This window comes from Ovis aries, chromosome 1, assembly GCF_016772045.2.
Source record: "Ovis aries strain OAR_USU_Benz2616 breed Rambouillet chromosome 1, ARS-UI_Ramb_v3.0, whole genome shotgun sequence".
Taxonomy (NCBI): Eukaryota; Metazoa; Chordata; class Mammalia; order Artiodactyla; family Bovidae; genus Ovis; species Ovis aries.
Window position 1 is genome coordinate 120,212,994 of NC_056054.1, and position 19,631 is coordinate 120,232,624.

At 38.7% G+C, this 19,631-nt stretch overlaps 1 protein-coding gene across 29 annotated transcripts in view; it reads left to right on the plus strand.

Moving 5' to 3' along the window:
* The window catches only part of DCAF6 (DDB1 and CUL4 associated factor 6), a 184,839-nt gene that overhangs the window by 46,394 nt on the left and 118,814 nt on the right, over positions 1-19,631 (plus strand). For 23 of the 29 annotated variants that reach the window (XM_060415869.1, XM_004002739.6, XM_027977886.3 and 20 more), the window contains one exon: positions 9,447-9,539. The exons of the other annotated variants lie outside the window; for them this stretch is intronic. Coding sequence is in view for 19 of the 23 variants with exons in the window: in XM_004002739.6 (XP_004002788.3) it covers positions 9,447-9,539 (93 nt within the window). In the remaining 4 variants the exon portion in view is untranslated. The remainder of the gene's footprint in view (positions 1-9,446; positions 9,540-19,631) is intronic. 29 annotated transcript variants of the gene reach the window in all.

A 19,631-nucleotide genomic window follows, 5' to 3' on the forward strand; every position in this document is an offset into this window, starting at 1 on the left:
TTTCTCTTCTCATGATTCAGTCTTGGTCAGATATATGTTCCTCTGAATTTATTGGTGATTATGTAATTAGTTGCTGTATAATTTTCATATTAGTATCTTATATGTTTCAGTGGTTTCGGCTGTAACATCTTTTCTTTCATCTATATTTTATAATCTTGTTAAATCTAACACAGAGTTTGTCAATTTTGTTAATCTTTTCAAAAAACCAACTCTTAGTTCCACTGATCTTTTTCTGTTATTTTCCTGTTCTCTGTTTTATTCATTTCTGCTCTGATTTTTTTATTTTGTTCATTTCTGCTCATATCTTTTTTTTGAACCTGTTTCTTTGAGGTTTCCTGCATTGTCTCTTTACCACTTGCGCAACCTGGGAATCCCAGGGTAATTTGTAGGTAAGAGCAGGCCTACCTTTGCAGGAAATCTCAGAGAGGTTCAATTCCTCGGTCAGCAAGATCCCCTGGAGGAGGGCATGGCAACCCGCTCCAGTGTTCTTGCCTAGAGACTACCATGAAGGAACCTGGTGGGCTATGGTCCATAGAGTCAGACACGACTGAAGTGACTTAGCACAGCCCATTTTAGGCTAAAATAAAAACTTTAGATAATTTGTGGTTGAAAAAAAAAAGATCAGAGAAGAAATGAATAAAATAGAGAATAGAAAAATAAAAGATTAGTGAAACTAATGGTTGGTTTTTTGAAAAGATTAGCAAAATTGACAAACTTTGTGCTAGACTTAACAAGATTATAAAGATATAGATGAAAGAAGACATTACAACTGAAACCACTGAAACATGAGAAATCTGTAGGTAAAAATCACTATCTTTAATAATTCCCACATTGAATAGAAAAATACATAAATATGTAGCTGTTTGGAAAAATACTATTTTTTTCTGAGACAAAATATTTTTTACATTGTAATATTCAGTTAGGACTTCCCTGTAGCTCAGTTGGTAAAGAATCCACCTGCAATGTAGAACACCCCCGTTTAATTCCTGGGTCAGGAAAATCCCTTGGAGAAGGGATAGGCTACTCACTCCAGTATTCCTGGACTTCCCTCGTGGCTAAAGAATCTGCCTGCAATGCAGGAGACCTGGGTTTGATCTCTGGGTTGGGAAGATCCCCTAGAGAAAGGAATACCCACTCCAGTATTCTGTCCTGGAGAATTCCATGGACTTGTAGTCCTTGGAGTTACAGAGAGTTGGACATGACTAAGTGACTTTAGCTTTCACTTTATTTCATGTCCAACTAGTGTGTGCAAGTTTTAGCTTGGAAACTCATTACTCATTTAGGCTATATCCTCAAAATTCTGTTTAGCCTATTTGTGATTTCCTTTCAGTAAAAGGTAAGAAAGATAAGAAATCGTACTTAGGATTCCAGGAAAACCTTAATGATTGATTTAGGTGAGGGTGGTGTTGAAAGGCCAATCCAAAGACTATTATTGTACCGTTGGAAATCAGGATGGCCCAGACTGTGGAAAGTTTTGATGGTGAAGGAGATATTGGAAGAAGGGAGAGTCACCAGATGACTCAGTTTCTGTGGGAAGTGGTGGACTTTGTAGGAAAGGATGGAAAGTTGAGTTCCAAGGTTGATTTTCTTGGAAAGGAATCAGCTTGTTCCAATGAAGCTTGTGGCTGAAAACTGAGGCTCGCCAGGCTGAGGTTGCTTTGATGTTCACAGGCACCGTGATGGTAAAATCCAGTTTTGTTGAGGCCATGGTATAAGAAGCCCTAGATCTCTGACCAGAACTCTACTGTGAGATGAGGGTGTTGGCTCTTCTTTGTGACAAAGCTCAAAAAAATCCTCTGGTTACAAGTACAGTTGCCATGGATACCATGAAGGCTATTATAGCATCCTCTGCTAGTGTTGGAGGGTCTCCTGTGGAGGCATGGGTCAACAGTGGCTCACAGAGGGGACGGGGTCGCTGGCAACAGCAGCCCTCTCTGCTCTGATATTTATCATCTCTTTCCTTCCAGCTTTGGACTTTGTGTTTCTTTTCTAGTTCTTCAGTGTGTAAATTTAGGTGGTTTATTTGAGATCTTTTTTTTTCTAATGTAGGCATTGATTGCTGTGAACTTCCTGCTTAGAACTACTTTTGCTGCATCCCATATGTTTTATTTCTATTTTCACTTGTATCAAGATACTTTTGATTCTTTTTTTTTCTTTGATGATCTGGTTGTCCAGGAATGTGTTATTTAACTTCCACATGTTGGTCAAGTTTTCAGTTTTCTTCCTGTTGATTTCTTTTTTTTTCATAGCACTGTGGTCAGAAAAGATACTTGGTATGATTTATTCTTTGAAATTTGCTAATATATGTTCTCTGATCTAATATGATTTATCTTGGAGAATGTTCTATGTGCACTTAAGAAGGATGTTCTGTTGCCGTTGGATCGAATATTCTCTCTATATGTATTAGATTCATTTGATCTAAATATGTCAAGTCTAATGTTTCCTTGTTGACTTTCTGTCAGTATGATTTATCCATTGTTTATGTGGTATGTTGAAGTTTGCTACTATTACACTGTTGTAGCTTTCTTTCTTCAAACCTGATACATTCATTGTTTTAAAAATTTTAGACATTCTAGTAGATACTAGAGGCAGACATCCTGGAGTGTGAAGTCAAGTGCATCTTAGGAAGCATTACTGCGAACAAAGCTAGAGGAGGTGATGGATTTCTAGCTGAGCTATTTAAAATCCTAAAAGATAATGCTGTTAAAGTGCTACATTCAATATGCCAGCAAACTTGGAAAACTCAACAATGGCCACAGAACTGGAAAAGATCAGTTTTCATTCCAATCCCAAAGAAAGGCAATGCCAAAGAATGTTCAAACTACTGTACAGTTGCACTCAGATCACATACTAGCAAGGTAGTGCTCAAATCCTTCAATTAGGCTTCAACAGTAGTATATAAACCGAGAACTTCCACATGTAAAACCTGGTTTTAGAAAATGCAGAGGAACCAGAGAACAAATTGCCAGAGTCCACTGGATCTCATAGAAGAAGCAAGGGAATTCCAAAACACATCTACATTTGTTTCATTGACTGCACTAAAGCCTTTGACTATGTGAATCACAACAAACTGGAAAATTCTTAAAGAGATGAGAATATCAGACCACTTTATCTGCCTCCTGAGAAACCTATATTCAGGACAAGAAACAATTAGGACCAGACATGAATAAGGAGCTGGTTCCAGATTGGGAAAGGAGTACGTCAAGGCTGTATATTGTCACCCTGCTTGCTCAACTTATACGCAGAGTACGTCATGCAAAATGTGGGGTTGGCAGACTCACAAGCTGGAATCAAAATTGCTGGGAGAAATACCAATAACCTCAGATATGCAGATGATGCCACTCTAATGGCAGAAAGCAAAGAGGAATAAAGAGCCTGTTGATGGTGGTGAAAGAAGAGTGAAAAAGTGGGCTTTAAGCTCAATAGTCCTATCACTTCATGGCAAATAGATGGGAAAAAAAAGGAAGTAGTGAGACTATTTTCTTGGGCTCCAAAGTCACTATGGATGGTGACTGCAGCTATGAAATTAAAAGGCACTTGCTCCTTGGAAGAAAAGCTATCCCAAACCTAGACACTATATTAAAAAGCAGAGACATCAACTTGCTGGCAAAGGACTGTGTAATCAAAGCTATGTTTTTTCAGTAGTCATACATGGATGTGAGAGTAGGACCCTAAAGAAAGCTGAATGCTGAAGAATTGAATGCTGAGTGCTTTCAAATTGTGGTGCTAGAGAAGACTTGGGAGTTCCTTGGACAGCACGGAGATCTGAAACCAGTCAATTGTAATGGACATCAACCCAGAATATTCATTGAAAGGACTGATGCTGAAGCTGAAGCTCCAGTACTTTGGCCACCTAATGCAAAGAGCCAACTGGTTGGAAAAGACTGATGCAGGGAAAGATTGAAGGTAAGGGGAGAAGGGAGTAATAGAGGCTGAGATGGCTGAATGGCATCACCAACTCAAAGAATATGAGTTTGAGCAAACTCTGGGAGATAGTGAACGACAGGGAAGCCTGGTGTGCTGCAGTTCATGGGGTTGCAAAGAGTTGGACACAACTTAGTGACTGAACAACAAGTAGATATCAAAGTGTTCTTTTTTTATGTTTTTTTTAATTTTGATGTAGACCATTTAAAAAAATCTTCATTCAATTTGTTATAATATTGCTTCTGTTTTATGTTTTGATGTTTTGGCTGTGAGGCGTGTAGAATCTTAGCTTCCCGACCAGGGATCAAACCCATGCCTCCTGCATTGGAAGGCAAAATCTTAATCACTGGATTGCCAGGCCAAGTCCCTAAAATGTGGTTTTAATCCCTCAGGTTGTCTGTTTTTACATATGGTCGTCCCTCCATGTCCACAAGTTTCTTGTTTATGGCTACTGAGGGTTGACTGAAATGTTCCATTTTGTGTAAGGGACTTGAACATCCACAGATTTATATTTGTTAGGTTCTCCTGGAACTCATCCTCATGGTTACCAAGGGAGTATTGTGTTCATCTGTGTCCATCAAACTTCCTAAATGTTAGTCCATTCCCCTTTTTTATGATTCTCTCAGTTCAGTCGCTCAGTCATGTCCGACTCTTTGTGACCCTATGGACTGCAACAGGCTAGGCATCCCTGTCCATCACCAACTCCCGGAGCCCATGTCCATTGAGTCAGTGATGCCATCCAACCATCTCATCCTCTGTCATCCCCTTCTCCCACTTTCAATCTTTCCCAGCATCAAGGTCTTTTCAAATGAGTCAGCTCTTTGCATCAGGTGGCCAGAGTACTGGGTTTCAGCTTCAACATCAGTCCTGCCAATGAATATTCAGGACTGATTTCTTTAGGATGGACTGGTTGGATCTCCTTGCAGTCCAGGGGACTCTCAAGAGTCTTCTCCAACACCATAGTTCAAAAGCATCAATTCTTCAGTGCCCAGCTTTCTTTATACTCCAACTCTCATATCCATACATGACTACTGGAAAAACCATAGCCTTGACTAGATGGATCTTTGTTGGCAAAGTAACGTCTCTACTTTTTAATATGCCGTCTAGGTTGGTCATAACTTTTCTCCCAAGGAGTAAGTGTCTTTTAATTTCATGGCTGCAATCACCATCTGCAGTGATTTTGGAGCCCCCCCAAAATAAAGTCTGCCACTGTTTCCACTGTTTCTCCATCTATTTGCCATATAGTGATGGGACCAGATGCCATGGTCTTTGTTTTCAAATGTTGAGCTTTAAGCCAACTTTATTATTCTACATAAACAGTCATGTCATCTGAGACGTTTTACTTCTTTTCTGTCTGATTTCCTTTTATTTCTTTTTCTTATCTTATTGTACTCTAAAATTCTAGACAGTGTTGAACAGAAGTGGTGAGAGAGCCAACTTCCTTTTCTTATTCTAATCGTAGAGGGAAAGCATCCAGGCTTTCGTTATTTAGTATGATTTTTTTTTAATAAATATTCATTGTCAGATTGAAGAAAGTTCCTTTCAATTTTGCTGAGAGCTCTTATTGTGAACTGTTACTTGGTTATTTTTCAAATGTCTATTTTGCATTTATTGCAGTGATCATATGATTTTCTGTTTCTGTTTGTTAATATCATGGATTGTATTGATTTGCGTGTCAAACTGTTTTTGCATTTCAGAAATAAATCTCCTTGAGTCGTGATGTATTATCTGTTTTCTTACACTGATTTATTCAGTTTGCTAAAATTGTTTTAGAATTTTTGTGTGTACATTAAGGATATCGATCCATCATCTTGTGCCAGTGAGTTTGGAAGTGTACTATTCTCTTTAATTTTCTGAAAGAGTTGGTACAAAATTTTCATTATTTGAAATAAATATTCAACAGATTTCACCAGTAGAGCAGTCTGGTCCTGGAGTTTTCTTTGGTGAAAATTCTAACTACAGTTTAAGAAAAATGGAAAACGTCTTCAGTAAATTTTGTTTAGTATTTATATTTCAAGGCTTCTGTTAGCTCTCTCTATCATTGAATTTATTGTATAAAGTTGTTCACAGTATTATACTATATGCTCAAGTAGTCATGATGATGTTATGTGTTAACTGCTCTCATTTTTGATATTGATAATAAGTTCCTCCACCCTTTCTTTTTCTTGATTAATCTGAGGAGAGGTGCATTAATTTTATTTGTTGTTTCAAAGCACCAGTTTCTGGTTTTGTCAGTTTTCTGTGTTTTCCTGTTTTCTTTTTCATTGATTTCTGCTCTTACATTCATTATTTCCAGCTGTCTTTTGACTTTCGATTTCATTGGTCTCGTTGTTATAGCTTTTAGAGTGGAAGCGAAAGTCATTGTTATGGTACCTTTATCTTTCTAATGTAGGTGTTATTGTGCTATAAATTTGCTTTTAAGCACTGTGTTGCCTGCAGTGCATAAATCAAGATATGTTTTGCTTTAATAAAACGAAAAAACAAGTTAAAAATATTTTGTAATTCTGTGATTTCTTTTTTGACCATCTGTTATTTTATAGTTTTCAAATATTTCTTTGTGTTAGTGATTTCTAATTTAATTCTGTTCCGGACACAGAGCATATTTATGTGGAACTTGAAGTCTTTTAAATATATTGAGACTTATTTTATGTCCCCTAAGTAAATGTTTTCTGTATTGGTAAATATATCATGTATACTTAAAAAGAATGTATATTCTGCTGTTTTTCGGTTGTTCAAATGTGATAGTAAATCTGGTTCTTCTTATTCCATCTTGACTAAAAAGTGGAAGTCAGTAATTTTTTTGAAACTACTTAGATACAGTTCACGTTTCATAAAAATTCATCTGTTTTAAGTGTTTGGTTCATTGCTTTTTTACTATATTCATAAAGTTGTATAGCAGTCACCACTACCTAATTCCAGTATATTTTCACCATCCAAAAGAGAAAGCCCATACCAGTTATCAGTCACACCCGTTCCCCCTCTGCCAGCTCTTGGCAGTCACTACATCTGCTGTCTGGTTTCTCTAGATAAGCTTATTTCGTAATTTTAATGTAAATGAACCCTATAATATGTAGCCTTTCAGACTGGCTTCTTTTGCTTACTGTAATAGTTTTAAGGTTCATCCATGTTGCACCATGTATTATTATTTCTTTTTATGCCTGAATAATACTTCATTGTATGGATATTTTATTATGAGGAAATGAATTAGTCACTTTTTTGGCAGGGGGGGGGGAATATCTTTTTTCCCTAAACTTCAAAACTTTTTATTTGCATTGGGTTATAGTTGATTAACAGTGTTGTGGTAGTTTCAGTTCAATAACAGAGGGACTCAGCCATACATATACGTGTATCCATTCACCCCCATACTCCTGTCCTATCCAGGCTGGCACATAACATTGAATAGACTTCCATGTGCTATACAGAAGGTTCTTGTTGGTTATCCGTTTTGAGTATAGCAACCTGTACATGACCTTGTGAAACTCCCTTCCTGGCAACCATAAGTTTATTTTCTAAGTCTGTGAATCTCTGTTTTGTAAGTTCATTTGTATCATTTCTTTTTAGATTCCACGTATAAGGGATATCATAAGATATTTCTCCTTCTCTGTCTGACTTACTTCACTCAGTATGAGTTGGTAGACATTTGAATTACTTCCCTTCCCTTTCTGCCTGTTGTCAATAATGCAGCTATGAACTTTTGTGTACAAGATTTTATGTGGTATGTTTTCAGTTCTCTGAAAACTCTACATTTTGTATAATTGCTGGCTCATAGGGTTACTATTTCAGCTAAGGGCTTCTTTGGTGGTTCAGGCGGTAAAGCGTCTGCCTGCAGTGCGGGAGACCTGGGTTCGATCCCTGGGTTGGGAAGATCCTCTGGAGAAGGAAATGGCAACCCACTCCAGTACTCTTGCCTGGAAAATCCCATGGACTGAGGAGCCTGGTAGGCCACAGTCCATGAGGTCGCAAAGAGTTGGACACGACTGCGCGACTTTACTTCAGGGTAACTGTTTCAGTTTTTGACATACTTCCAAACTGCTTTCCAAATAGTTGTACTGTAATGCATCCCTACCAGAGATGTATCAGAGTTCCAGTTTCTTAGCATTTTCTTCTTATATGCTATGTTTTTTCTTAAATTACTATAGCCATCTTAATGAATGTGAAGTGGTTATTGTGGTTCTAGTTTTCATGAAGATTGAGATCTGTTTCCTTCTAAGAGTTTTAAGGTTTTGGTTCTTACATTTAAATCTTTGATCATTTTTAGTTACTTAGGGCTTCCCTTGTAGCTCAGTTGGTAAAGAATTTGCCTGCAGTGCAGGAGACCCGGGTTCGATCCCTGGGTTGGGAAGATCCCCTGGAGAAGGAAATGGCAACCCACTCCAGTATCCTTGCCTGGAAAATCTCATGGACAGAGGAACCTGGTGGATTGCAGTCCATGGGGTCACAAAGAGTCAGGCATGACTGAGCGACTAACACACATATGATGTGAAGTAGGGATCCAGATTTGTTCTTTCCTTGTGTATATCTAGTGGTTACTGCACCATTTGTTGAAAAGATTATTCTTTCTCCATTCAGTTGTCTTAGTTAGCCCCTTGTGAAGAATTATCTGAACCATAAATATAAGGGTTATTTTTGGACTCAGTTCTATGCCATTGATTTATATATATGTTTGTGATCATGACAGTACCACACAGCCTTAATTGCTAAAGGTCTTTAGTGAGTTTTTCTAATTCCTTTTTAGGTGACTTGGTTTTATATCCCTGTATATAAAATGGACTATTTAAAATAAATTTAAATAGAACTTAAGAAAGACTCATACTTAATTTATGAGTCTTTATAAATTAATGGAGCATTGTGTTTGCTAAATGGTACTCAGTATATATTTTCACTAAGTAAACTGGTATATTATTTACCATAGATGTAATCTCATTCAGTTCAGTTCAGTCGCTCAGTCCTGTCCGACTCTTTGCGACCCCATGAATTGCAGCACGCCAGGCCTCCCCGTCCATCACTAACTCCCGGAATTCACCAAAACTCATATCGATCGAGTTGGTGATACCATCCAGCCATCTCATCCTCTGTTGTCCCCTTCTCCTCCTGCCCCCAATCCCTCCCAGAGTCAGGGTCTTTTCCAGTGAGTCAACTCTTTGCATGAGGTGGCCAAGGTACTGGAGTTTCAGCTTCAGCATCATTCCCTCCAAAGAACACCCAGGACTGATCTCCTTTAGATTGGACTGGTTGGATCTCCTTGCAGTCCAAGGGACTCACAAGAGTCTTCTCCAACACCGCAGTTCAAAAGCATCAATTCTTCGGTGCTCAGCTTTCTTCACAGTCCAACTTTCACATCCATACATGACCGTTGGGAAAACCATAGCCTTGACTAGATGGACCTTTGTTGGCAAAGTCATGTCTCTGCTTTTGAATATGCTGTCTAGTGATATAAAATTCTGAACCATCAGCTAATTGAAGATGCCATACTTATTATTACTTTAAGTCTGCTTAAATTTCTTCTTTTGCTTTCTTCTTAGGTTAATACAATCTGTTGGAATGAGACTGGAGAATATATTTTATCTGGCTCAGATGACACCAAGCTAGTAATTAGTAATCCTTACAGCAGAAAGGTAAAGTGGTTTTTAAAAATCTACAACTTAATGAGAAAAAAAAAAAAGAAGCTAGAAATCAAATAGTTCATGATCATAAAGTGGGCATTTGCAAAGAATGTTGTTATTTTGCTAAAGTTTATTATATAATTTGGAAGTTATTGCATGCAGTTACTTAATTTCTTTAGGGAAACATTAGATTTTATTCAACTCTAGAAAATTTAAATATGCTTCATTTATTCATGGGGATAAAATTGCAAGAAATGATCTCTCAATAAACCGTTCTTCGTGGGGAAAACTGTGATTTTCTTTTTCTTTTATGCTCACAGAATCTAATCTTATAATCACAGAATCAGCCAAGCATTTTAAGAAACTGAATTTTATCAGTTTACACACAGTGGGTAGGTTCTAATAAAATGCTCATAACATCCAATTCAGTAAACTGGGATATCATACTGAGTTTTAATTAGGATTATGTTCTAATTTTTATTGGCTCTTTTTCTGACTTTATATAAGTAAGTAGGTATACATATACTTTCATGTGAATGAGGACATTGTAGATTATCAGACTAAAGTTTTATATTAGCAATCTTACAGAATAAATGGTTCATTTTTAAAAAAAATTTTTCTGCATTTAAATAGTTTAGATAATGGTTCTACAGCCTAAAAAGAGGTTTATATTGAGGCTCTTCTTCATTAAAGGAGAGATAGCTTTACTTATCTGTCCTGACTTAGCAGAGGGAAAGTTGTTGTTTCCAAATCCTGATTGTCTTAGTTTGCAATTACTCAAAAAACCTTTTTCTTACAACAAAGAAAACTTCCTAGAATAATGTATATGTGGAATACTTTTGGATTATCACAATCAAAAATTGGGCCTTCCCTGGTGACTCAGATAAAGAATCTGCCTGCAATGAGGGAGACCCAGCTTCAGTTCCTAGGGCAGGAAGATCCTCTGGAGAAGGGAATGGCTACCCACTCTAGTACTCCTGCCTGGAGCATTGACAGAGGAGCCTGGTGGGCCACAGTCCATGGGGTCGCACAGAGTCGGACACAAGTGAAGTGACAGCATGCAGCACACATCAGAAGTTTAATGTTTATAGAATTTAAATATCTAGATACCAGTGGAATAATTTTTTTTAATATAGAGCTTTACTTTTTAAAATAAAAATTGTGAAAATACACATTACATAAAATTCAGCTTGTTAACCATTTTCTAGAGTTCAATGTACCAGCATTAAGTTGATTCATATTGTTGTGATATCATCACCATCATTGAGCCACAAAACTCCAGTCTTGCAAAGCTGACCCTGCTCATTAAGCAGTAACGCTCCATTCTTCTCTTCTCCAGCGCATGGCAACCATTATTCTGTTTTCTATCTCCTTGAATTTGTCTATTCTAGGTAGCTCATATAAGTGTTTGTTTACAGTATTTGTCCTTATATGACTGGCTTATTTTACTTAGAATAAGGTCCTTAAGGTTCATTCATGTGTCAGGATTTCTTTTCTTTTTAAAGCTGACATTGTATGTATATATCATATTTTGCTTATGCTTTCATCTGCCAGTGGACACTTGGGTTATTTCCACCTTTTTGGCTATTGTGAATAATGCTGCTATGAGCATAACAGTACAAATCTCTCTCCAAGCCCCTGCTTTCAATTATTTTGTGAATATACCTATTGGAGTAATTTTTAAAAGATTTTATTTTCCCTTTAAAGTGGTTACTCTTTTTAATTTGAGAAATGACTAAGAGATAATACTTTAATAGATTTTAAGTGTAAAAAGACTATAGTTTTCTTAGAATGGTTTTAATAGGTCAAAATTTGCTGTCATATATATTTATTGTTTTGAAGCACTGATAATTCATTACATAGGAAAGTAAAGTTTTTTGATCTTGAGTCAGATATTACCTGTTCTTATAGTCCCACTCTATTTTTAGATCCTGTGAGTTGATGGGAAAATTAATTTATGGCATATAAAATTTTTAAAACTTTTAAAAAATAGATTTAAGTGTTCCTTATTAATGGCGTATATCTTAATTATATATATCATAGATCTCAAATATATATATATGATATGTATAAAAGCTATATGTATTATATATATATATATAAAAGCTTTCCCCCTTAAAGTTACAGGCTAGTTTCCTTGGACCAATTCTCCTACTGAAATGAACTCAGAAACATTTGATTAAAAAATTATACTAAAAGTAACAAAAGACTATTTTGATAGTAAAGAATTGTCAGTCTAAAATAGAAGGGAAGTCTTCCCTAGTGGCTCAGTGGTAAAGAATCCACCTGCCAGTGCAGGAGACATGAGTTCAGTCCCTGATCTGGGAGGATTCCATGTGCTGTGGAGCAACTAAGCCCTTGAACCACAACTCTTGAGCCTGGGAGTGGCAGCACTGAGCCCACGCACGCCAGAGCCTGTGCTCCACAAGAAGAGAGGCCACCGCAGTGAGAAGCCTGTGCCTTGCAACTAGACAGTAGTCCTTGTGCTCCACAACTAGGGAAAAGCCCACCCAGGAACGAAGACCCAGCACAGCCAAAGTAAATATATAAAATTATACAAAAGGAAGGGAAAACGGTGAATCCAGAGAAGTGAGCATGATAGCTTTTGCCCTGAAGACATTTGTCAGTCTTATATCTAAACTTCAGTTTTGGTGGCCTTGAAGGTCAAGGTAAATAGAAACAAAGCTCAGGATCCCAATCATGTATGGATTCCTGTAAGAGACTTTATACAATATTATGGGACTGTCTATACCATGAGGCCTCCCAAAAGTCCTTCTCATGGTATAGATGAAACAGAAGGAAGTTAGTCCTCTGGTAGCCTTGGAGCATCCTCTGTTAAAAAATCCTGAATATGTGCAAATGTTTGTTTTGGCTTCATCCAGCTGCCTTTGGTTCTTAGAGCATAAAATGTTATTTGTTTGTTCTGTGCTTTTCTTCTACTTTTCTCGGTTAGTGGTGTGTTCTTTCCCATGCACCTCCTACCTACTTGGCAAGTTTAGTTTCATCCTTTGAGCCTCAGCTCTTATCTGTTCAGTTCAGTTTCTCAGTCGTGTCCAACTCTTTTGAGACTCCGTGCACTGCAACATGCCAGGCTTCCCTGTATATCACCAACTCCCGGAGCCTGCTCAAACTCATGTCTGTTGAGTTGGTGATGCCATCCAACCATCTCATCCTCTGTCCCTCCTTCTCCTCCTGCCCTCAGTCTTTCCCAGCATCAAGGTCTTTCCCAGTGAGTCAGTTCTTTGCATCAGGTGGCCAAAGTATTGGATCTTCATCTTCATCTGAAATAATCTGTAATAATATCTAATTTCCTCTAGGTGAATGTAGGCATTCCTTCCCCATGTTCTTGTATTTTATGGATAACTCAGTTACTATGTGGAGAAGGTAATGGCAACCCACTCTGGTACTCTCGCCTGGAAAATCCCATGGGTGCAGGAGCCTGGTAGGCTGTAGTCCATGGCGTTGCTAAGAGACATGACTGAGCGACTTCACTTTCACTTTTCCTTTCATGCATTGGAGAAGGAAATGGCAGCCCACTCCAGTTTTCTTGCCTGGAGATTCCCAGGGCTGGGGGAACCTGGCGGGCTGCTGTCTGTGGGGTCGCACAGAGTCGCACATGACTAAAGTGACTTAGCAGCAGCAGTAAGTAATACTATGTTTGTGTTTGCATGTTGCTCACTACTAGATTCTAACTTATTTGGGACAATGACAATTTCATTTTAGTTTCTTTAACATTTAGTAAATTACCTGTTACATAGTAGGTGCTCAATAGGTATGAGTAAAAGAAGGCAAGAAGTTTCTGTATTCAATGCCTTAGACAGGAGTAGGGGTGAATTCGGGGAGGGGTGATTTTTACTAAGAGATTAAAGAGCTAACATTTTCTATCTGGACACTCCTGGACCAAGCTTGAAGTTTTAGAAGTGTTGTCTATAACATGATGCACGAAGAAAGCGATACCTGCTTGGCCAGCTAGATTAGTGACAGTAACCTGATGATTAGCAAAGTGATAGAAGTTATGGCTAGTTCACTTTCACATTTGTTGCTAGTTGTATTTTACAATATGTTATATTCATTTCATATTGTTACTCTGCCAACTTCCATCTCTGTTGGCCATTAGTTTTAGGTGTTTTCTGAAATCCAAGAATGGAAATCCATTTTCAGAATGGTGTTTACCATTAATCCAAGGAAAGTATACATAGGAAAATATTTCCAGTTTTTAAAATGTATAAATGTTTGCACCTGTGCATCTATTTTTTCTTAAATTGACACTTATTGCTGTTTACCTCCAGTAGCATGCCTCTCTATTGATTGCATTGACCCATTTCCACATTAAAAACAAATTCCAACCTTTGGTAAAATTACTAACTGTATATACATAAATACAATTCATCCAACAATTATCTGTTAATCAGGGAAGTTCAGTTCAGACGCTAAGTCCTGTCCGACACTGCGATGCCATGGACTACAGCATACTAGGCTTCCTTGTCCTTCACCATCTCCTGGAGTTTGCAGAAAATCGTGTACATTGAGTTGATGATGCCATCCAATCATCTCACCCTGTCACCCCTGCTCCTCCTGCCTTCAGTCTTCTCTAGTATCAGGATCTTTTCCAATGAGTTGTATGTTTGCATCAGGTGGCCAAAGTATTGGAGTTTCAACTTCAACATCAGGCCTTCTAACGCACATTCAGGACTGATTTCCTTTAGGATTGACTGGTTGGATCGCGTTGCAGTCCAAGGGATTCTCAAGAGTCTTCTCCAACACTACACGTCAAAAGCATCAATTTTTCGGTGCTCAGCTTTCTTTATAGTCCAACTCGCATATCCATACATGACTACTGGAAAAACCATAGCCTTGACTAGACAGACCTTTGTGGACAAAGTAATGTCTCTGCTTTTTAATATGCTGTCTAGGTTATTAATCGGAGAAGGCAATGGCACCCCACTCCAGTACCCTTGCCTGGAAAATCCCATGGACAGAGGAGCCTGGAAGGCTGCAGGCCAGGGGGTCGCTGAGGGTCAGGTGTGATTGAGCAGCTTCACTTTCACTTTTCGCTTTCATGCTTTGGAGAAGGACATGGCAACCCACTCCAATGTTCTTACCTGGAGAATCCCAGGGACAGGGAAGCCTGGTGGGCTGCCGTCTCTGGGGTCGCACAGAGTCGGACACGACTGAAGTGACTTAGCAGCAGCAGCAGCAACTAGGTTATTAATAACTTTTCTCCCAAGGAGTAAGCATCTTTTAATTTCATGGCTGCAGTCACCATCTGCGGTGATTTTGGAGCCCAGAAAAATAAAATCTGCCACTCTTTCCACTGCTTCTCCATCTATTTGCCATGAAGTGATGGGATCGGATGCCATGATCTTCGTTTTCTGAATGTTGAGGTTTAAGCCAACTTTTTCACTCTCCTCTTTCACTTTCATCAGGAGGTTCTTTAGTTTTTCTTCACTTTCTTCTATAATGGTGGTGTCATCAGCATATCTGAGGTTATTGATATTTCTCCCAGCAATCTTGATTCCAGCTTGTGCTTCATCCAGTCCAGCGTTCCTCGTGATGTACTCTGTGTATAAGTTAAATAAGCAGGGTGACGACTATAGACAGCCTTGACGTACTTCTTTTCCTATTTGGAACCAGTCTGTTGTTCCATGTCCAGTTCTAACTGTTGCTTCCTGACCTGCATACAGGTTTCTCAAGAGGCAGGTCAGGTGGTCTGGTATTCCCATCTCTTTCAGAATTTTCCACAGTTTATTGTGATCCACACAGTCAAAGGCTTTGGCATAGTCAATAAAGTAGAAATAGATGTTATTCTGGAACTCTCTTGCTTTTTCAATGATCCAGCAGATGTTGGCAATTTGATCTCTGGTTCCTCTGCCTTTTCTAAAAACAGCTTGAACATCTGGAAGTTCACAGTTCCTGTATTGTTGAGGTGTGGCTTGGAGAATTTTGAGCATTACTTGGCTAACGTGTGAGATGAGTGCAGTTGTGAGGTAGTTTGAGCTTTCTTTGGCATTACCTTTGTTAGTATTTCCACTTTCTTATATAGTGGATTAAGGAGTGAGAAATGTTAGTTTTTGACTTGATAAACTAGGTGATCAAGTTGTGGTGGATAGTGATCAACTAGGTGTGGGTGGATAGGGATGTTATTAAGGTGTGGAGTAATAGAGAGGGTATAAATTTGGAGTGGGACATCTGAAATGAGATTTTTTCAGAGAGAACAGATTTGTTCAGTGGAAAGGACTTCAGTTTTTACTAATTACTTTAATAGTTACTCTGATTAATAAAGAAATTTCTTTCCATTTTTGAGTGATATGTGTGATTTGCCAACTCATATTAGTGTATTTAATAAGATTCCTGCTTTTGTTTTTGAAGCTATACATTGGGCTTCCCTTGTAGCTCAGTCGGTAGAGAATCTGCCCGCAGTGCAGGAGACCCAGGTTCAATCCCTGGGTTGGGAAGATCCCCTGGAGAAGGAAATGGCAACCCATTTCAGTATCCTTGCCTGGAAAATTTTATGGACAGAGGAGCCTGGTGGACTGCAGTCCCTGGGGTCGCAAAGAGTTGGGCATGACTGAGCAACTAGCACTAATAAACCTGTCGAATGGAGATAAATCAAATTGTTAATAATGTCTGCTGAAGGTGACTAAAGTCAAAGACCTATCAGATTAAAACTGTGAAAGACCTAGCATACATTGCGTGTACTTATATGTACTTAACTACTTGGTAAACCATGCTGAAATACATGCTACTTGGTAAGTTATGCTGAAATATATGTTGACATTAAAGTCTATGATTCTGTCTTGTTTAAAAGCTTTAGATTAATTATTCTCTATGTTATTTCTTATACTTTAATTGAGCAGATCTCAGTGTCTTATACTTGGAGAGAGGAATGAAAAAGTTTAACATGTTTTACAATTTTTATTGTCCATTGGCTTTGGTTAATGTAGGTACAAAGACTCTCCTCTCTTTTTATTTGACCCTAATTAAATGTACTTTCAGAAAACGAAGATCATGGCATCTGGTCCCATCACTTCATGGGAAATACATGGAGAAATAGTGGAAGCAGTGTCAGACTTTATCTTTTTGGGCTCCAAAAGTACTGCAGATGGTGACTGCAGCCATGAAATTAAAAGACACTTACTCCTTGGAAGAGAAGTTATGACCAACCTAGATAGCATATTCAAAAGCAGAGACATGACTTTGCCAACAAAGGTCCGTCTAGGCAAGGCTATGGTTTTTCCAGTGGTCATGTATGGATGTGAAAGTTGGACTGTGAGGAAAGCTGAACGCCAAAGAACTGATGCTTTTGAACTGTGGTGTTGGAGAAGACTCTTGAGAGTCCCTTGGACTGCAAGGCGATCCAACCAGTCCATTCTGAAAGAGATCAGCCCTGGGATTTCTTTGGAGGGAATGATGCTGAAGGTGAAACTCCAGTACTTTGGCCACCTCATGCGAAGAGTTGACTCATTGGAAAAGACTTTGATGCTGGGAGGGATTGGGGGCAGGAGGAGAAGGGGATGACAGAGGATGAGATAGCTGGATGGCATCATGGACTCGATGGATGTGAGTCTGAGTGAACTCCGGGAGTTGGTGATGGACAGGGAGGCCTGGCGTGCTGCGATTCATGGGGTCGCAAAGAGTCGGACGCGACTGAGCGACTGAACTGATCGGACGTGCATCAATGGCCAGGGAAGCCTGGGGTCCTGCAGAGAGTAGGACAGGACTGAGTGACTGATCAACAGCAGATAAGACTTACAGTGGAGTACTGTGTGGTACTCAGCACACCCTTGTTTTGTTTGTGACCCCAGGACTTAGATGAAGTGTCTTGTAATACTTAAGTATTTAAATTTAAGTATTTACTTCATTTCAGTTGTAAAGGTAATTAACTGCTAATATATATCTGTGTTCTGGCTTGGTGTCTTACTGTCAGTTAATGAATTTATCAGTTAGTCTTATATTGTAAGTAGTTACTTGAAACCAAACCAAAAATAAAGTTGTTCCTAAATTTTTTTTTTTAATTTGAAAACTGATCAATAAGTTGAAAAGGTAATACAATCAACATCCACAAATAGACTTGAAAAAAGTATTTCAGAACAGTTTGGAGGTGTCATGCATTTCGTGAACGCTCTGACATCTGTCTACTAAGAACAAGAACATTATCTTGTATAACTGTAATGCAGTTACCATGGTCAGGATGTGTAATATTGAATATTGAGTTGATCCTCTTTACTTACAGATTCTATGTTTGCAAATTTATCAATTCATTAAATTTATTTTTACCCTTCCATATCAACAACTTTCCGTGCTTTTCTGGTCATTGATGACCATTCACATGTACAGAGTGGCAAAAAATTTGAATTGCCTAACTCATACATCAATACACGTTTCTCAGATGAGATCAAACAGGGTGCTGCTCGATACTTTTTGTTTCACATTGAATACTGTAAGCATATGCATCCTTTCTGTGATATGTTGAATGTCACACGTTTTGCATTTTTGTGCTTTTTGTTCATGACTTCAGTGGTTAAAAGGGTCCCCAGTTATCTTGCTGAGTACTATCTAGTCTTCCTAAGTATAAGAAACCTGGAATGTACTTTGTAGATAAAATATGTTAGATGAGCTTCATTTGTTACTGTTTGTTGTCCAGTCAGTAGTCGTGTCCAACTCTGTGACCCCGTGGACTACAGCCCACCAGGCTTGCCTGTTCTTCATTATCTCCTGTAATTCTCTCAGATTCATGTTCATTGAGTCAGTGACACAATCTCATTCTCTGCCACTCCCTTTTCGTTTTGCCTTCAGTCTTTCTCAGCCTCAAGGTCTTTTCTAATAACTCGTTTCTTCACATCAAGTGGCTGAAGTATTGTAGCTTCCCCTTCAGCATCAGTCCTTCCAGTGAATAGTTAGCTATGAATTATAGTACTCTTTCCCCTAAGTTCATTGTTAATGAATCAACAATATGTATTAAATAAAGTGTCTTTAAACAAACACATACAGCAGAGTTACTTACTGATTTGTTAATGAAACGTTTGTGACCAGAGCCTCACAGAAACCTAACCCTGCACTTCCATAGGAGCAGTTGCTAATGGATACAGCACTTGCTAAGGCAGTGCTAGGCTTTCGTGGTGGCTCAGTGGTGAAGAATCCACTGCCAATTCAGGAGTCTTAGGTCGATAACTGGGTTGGGGAGATCCCTTGGAGAAGGAAACGGCAGCCCACTCCCGTATTTTTGCCTGGGAAATCCTTTGGACAGAGGAGCCCAGTGGGCTATAGTCCATGGAGTCACAAAAGAGTCAGACACAACTTATTGATTAAAAAACAATGTAATCTTCAGTTCAGTTCAGTCGCTCAGTCATGTCCGACTCTTTGCAACCCCATGAATCGCAGCACGCCAGGCCTCCCTGTCTATCACCAACTCCCGGAGTTCACTCAGACTCACGTCCATCGAGTCAGTGATGCCATCCAGCCATCTCATCCTCTGTCGTCCCTTTCTCCTCCTGCCCCCAATCCCTCCCAGCATCAGAGTCTTTTCCAATGAGTCAACTCTTCTCATGAGGTGGCCAAAGTACTGGAGTTTCAGCTTTAGTGGTGACTTTATAGAACATAAGTACTAGTAGTAATGAGAATTGCCTGTATGCTATATATATAATATATATGATTTTATACTATCAACTAAAAAAAATGCACATCCTAAATGTTGAGAATTGTTTTTTATTCAGTAGTCATACTGAGGACTTAAGCCAGGGAGACAGCCTCTCAGATAGCTCTGAGGAACTGTTCTGAAGAGGTAAAGGCGAGCCAGGTTAAGTATAAGAGTTTCTGCAAAAGAAAAAAAACAATCCACAAAACTCCAGGTAATCAGAACATCAAAAGATTAGTGCTAATTTAAGAAAACCCAGACATCTCAAGTTGATAAATTTAGGAGAATAAATTTTATCTTTTCTTGGGGAAGATACTGGAATCTGGGCTTAATGAAATTGTTCCTTTGTTCTGTCCCTTAACTATGTAATATCTAAGGTCCTTTTTTTCTCCATCCTGAATCCCCTCAGCGTACACCACTGGGGGTGTCTGCAGAGACTGATGGCTTGATGACTGGCAGCCTATTTATCG